The 3,011-nt window shown below is 41.5% G+C and overlaps 1 protein-coding gene across 1 annotated transcript; it reads left to right on the plus strand.

The window, feature by feature from the left end:
• The first annotated feature begins 1,793 nt into the window (after nucleotides 1-1,793).
• On the plus strand, nucleotides 1,794-2,699 carry LOC149197908 (uncharacterized). The gene has a single exon (XM_089408857.1). The coding sequence runs from the start codon at nucleotides 1,794-1,796 to the stop codon at nucleotides 2,697-2,699; it is 906 nt and encodes a 301-aa protein (XP_089264983.1).
• The last annotated feature ends 312 nt before the right edge of the window (nucleotides 2,700-3,011 follow it).

Here is a 3,011-nt window from a genome sequence, read left to right on the forward strand (position 1 = left end):
AATAGTAGGGCACGCGGGAAGGAGCGAGCGAAGGGGGAAAGAGCAGGGAAGTTGGAGCGGAGCGGAGGGAAGATCAAGAAACCACGCGCAGGAACGAAAACTTCTCAAGCAGCGGGTGCTGAGCGCAATAATGGAAAACCGACAAGGGAGGGGAGAGATCCCCTCCTATAAGAACATAGTTGCAGGAGAGGCAAGCGGCAGCGGTATCCAGAATGCCGCCAGGGAGAATAATAAAGAAGCACCAGTGATGGGCAAGCTGTGGCAAATGAAGACCGGAGGAAAGTGTTTACCTAGGGCACAGAAGAAACCCAGATACGTCATACCCAACAACAAGCTGGAGGAGTACAACAGCTACATGAAAGATCATGCACTGATCTGCAAGTTCGTAGGATATTGGCCCACGGAAAAAGAACTATACAGGTGGATTTACCAGAGATGGAGACCAAAGGGGCATGTAGAGCTAAAACTGGGAGCAAAAGGGTTTTTTACAGCAATATTTGTGAATCTGGGGGATAAAGAAAGGGTTTTTGAGGAAGGACCATACTTCATGAACAACGCAGGATTGTTCATGAAATACTGGGAAGAAAGATACAATCCCGACAATGAAAAGATGCTGGAAGCCCCGTTCTGGGTCAGATTGTTTGGATTACCAGTGGAATTTTGGGACCCTGAGATTATGGAAGGGATATGAAATACGATCGGTGCCTTTGTCAAGGTAGCGGAAGCAACGAAGAAAAGTAAGTATACGTCATACGCAAGATTGTGTGTTTACATGAACATAGCTGAACCTCTGCCAGAATTCATAGAACTGGAATACCATGATGAAGTCTGGTAACAGCCATTAGATTATGAGCATATTCCCTTTAGATGTAGAAGATGCCATGAGTATGGTCATCTATACAGACAATGCCCTCTAAATAAGGAAGAAGAAGACACTAGGAAAAGAGAAGAACAACAAAGGGAAGCAGAGAGAACCGAGGGGAATGATAAGGGCTTCCAACAGGTTAACAGAAAGAAGAAAGTAGGTAAAGAAGGAATAAGGGTGCAGACACAAACAGAGTCACTGAGCATTGAAAGTAAAAACAAGTTCAAAATACTCCAGGACAACAGTGAAGAGGGCGAGGATAAAGTGGCAGAGGAAGAGGATCCAGAAAACGAACCCATGGAAATAATCAAGGAAACCAGAGAAAAAGATACAGGAACAAGAGAAATGTATGATAAGCAAGCAGCTGAAAAGATAGAAATACTAATGGACCAATCTCAAATGGAAACGGAAAATCAGAAAGAGAACGAGGCAGAGGAAGAAAGAATTATGAGACAACTAATTCAGGAATGGAAGAACTTAGATGAAAGATTCATACCAGACAGCCAAAAACAACTATATAAGGAGACCTTTCAAAAATATAAAGAAAGGAATGGGGAGAATATGGAAAAATAGGATACCATATCAGGAGAACAGGAAAAAGATCAGATTGGAATAGGTGGGACTGGCAAGAGTAGCAGGAAAAGAAGGAGGAAAACAATGAATGAAACGATACAAACAGTTGGCGAAATATTGATAAACTCAGGTAAAGTGATACCTCTTTCCGAGGTATTTTTCCACTCCTCCTAAAAAGTTTAAAATGATTATTATCAGCTGGAATATTAGGGGTTTGAATAGTAAGGGTAAACAGAAATATATGAAAGAGAAACTAAAAAAAGACAGACCAAGCATCATGATTCTACAAGAGACAAAGATCACCATGCAGCAGATGGAAGGAATAATAAAAAATAATAAAATCCAATACGAAATCATGGGACAGGATGCAATCGGCTCAGCAGGAGGCATTGCAATATTGTGGAACCCAAATGAGATAATTTTCGAGAGTTGGACCAGTATGAACAGAATCCTTACATGCATGGGAAGAATAGCGGGGACAAAGGAAAGGGTTATCATTTCAGGGGTGTATGGTCCTCATACTCCGGGAGACAGAGAAAACTTCATTAAAAATTTGCAAGCAACTCGAAGACTTCACCCGGAGATAGCATGGATTGTAGGAGGGGACTTCAATGTAATCCGGTCCCTAAAAGAGAAAAAGGGAGGTATAAGGAAAACAGACCAGTATATGGAAATGTTCAATGATATGATAGATGGTTTGAGGCTGGTCGACTTACCAACTATCAACGGAGTCTACACATGGAACAATAGGAGAGGGGGGAAAAATCAGATAGCATCCAGACTGGATCGGTTTTTAGTATCAGAAACAATTATGAACAGAGATGTATTCGTAGAAGCAAAGATCATGCCATCCCTCGGCTCGGATCATTGGCCGATTAGATTCGAAGTGGACATTAAGGCTAATCTTGGCAAGAAGCCCTTCAGATTTGAAGCCTTCTGGCTTAGACACCCGGAATTCTTAGAAAAAATGGAAGAATGGTGGTCGCAAAGCACAGTACAAGGTAAAGGAAAAATGCATACCTTCCAACTTAAGCTTAAGGAACTAAAAGGAAGGATAAAGAAATCGAACAAGGAAGAATTTGGAAATATCATGGAGGAAAAGCGGAAGTTAGAAGAAGAAATGGAAGCTTTGCAACAAAGGATAATAAATGAAGGCAGCATAGAGGAAAGAAGCAGAAAAGAAGGGATAATTTTAGGAAAACTTGAGGAGAGGAGAAAACAGGAAGAAGTCCTATGGAGACAGAAATCTAGAATAAAATGACTCAGGGAGGGGGAGAGGAACACTAGATTTTTCCATCAAGCAATGGTACAACACAGGAAAAGGAACAGAATATTTTCTATCAAAAACGAGAGAGGAGAGAGGATTGTTGATCAGGAAGGGATTGAAAAAGTGCTGATGGAGTATCACAAAGGAATACTAACAGAACCTCAAATAGACAGGTCTGAAGCTATAAAGGAAGTCTGCACTGCAATTCCTAGAATTGTTACAGAAGACCAGAATAGAGCCCTAATGAGAGCTGCTAGTATGGAAGAGGTGGAGGAAGTAGTGATGAGCATGAAGAAAGGAACAACG

The sequence above is a fragment of the Pinus tabuliformis genome, chromosome 2_2 (assembly GCF_031772625.1).
Source record: "Pinus tabuliformis cultivar Carrire ecotype Pingquan chromosome 2_2, CPIR1, whole genome shotgun sequence".
Lineage (NCBI taxonomy): Eukaryota > Viridiplantae > Streptophyta > Pinopsida > Pinales > Pinaceae > Pinus > Pinus tabuliformis.

Bases quoted from the DNA above. Each gene is read 5' to 3' on its own strand.
- LOC149197908 (XM_089408857.1), top strand. From the start codon at position 1,794: ATGGGACAGGATGCAATCGGCTCAGCAGGAGGCATTGCAATATTGTGG.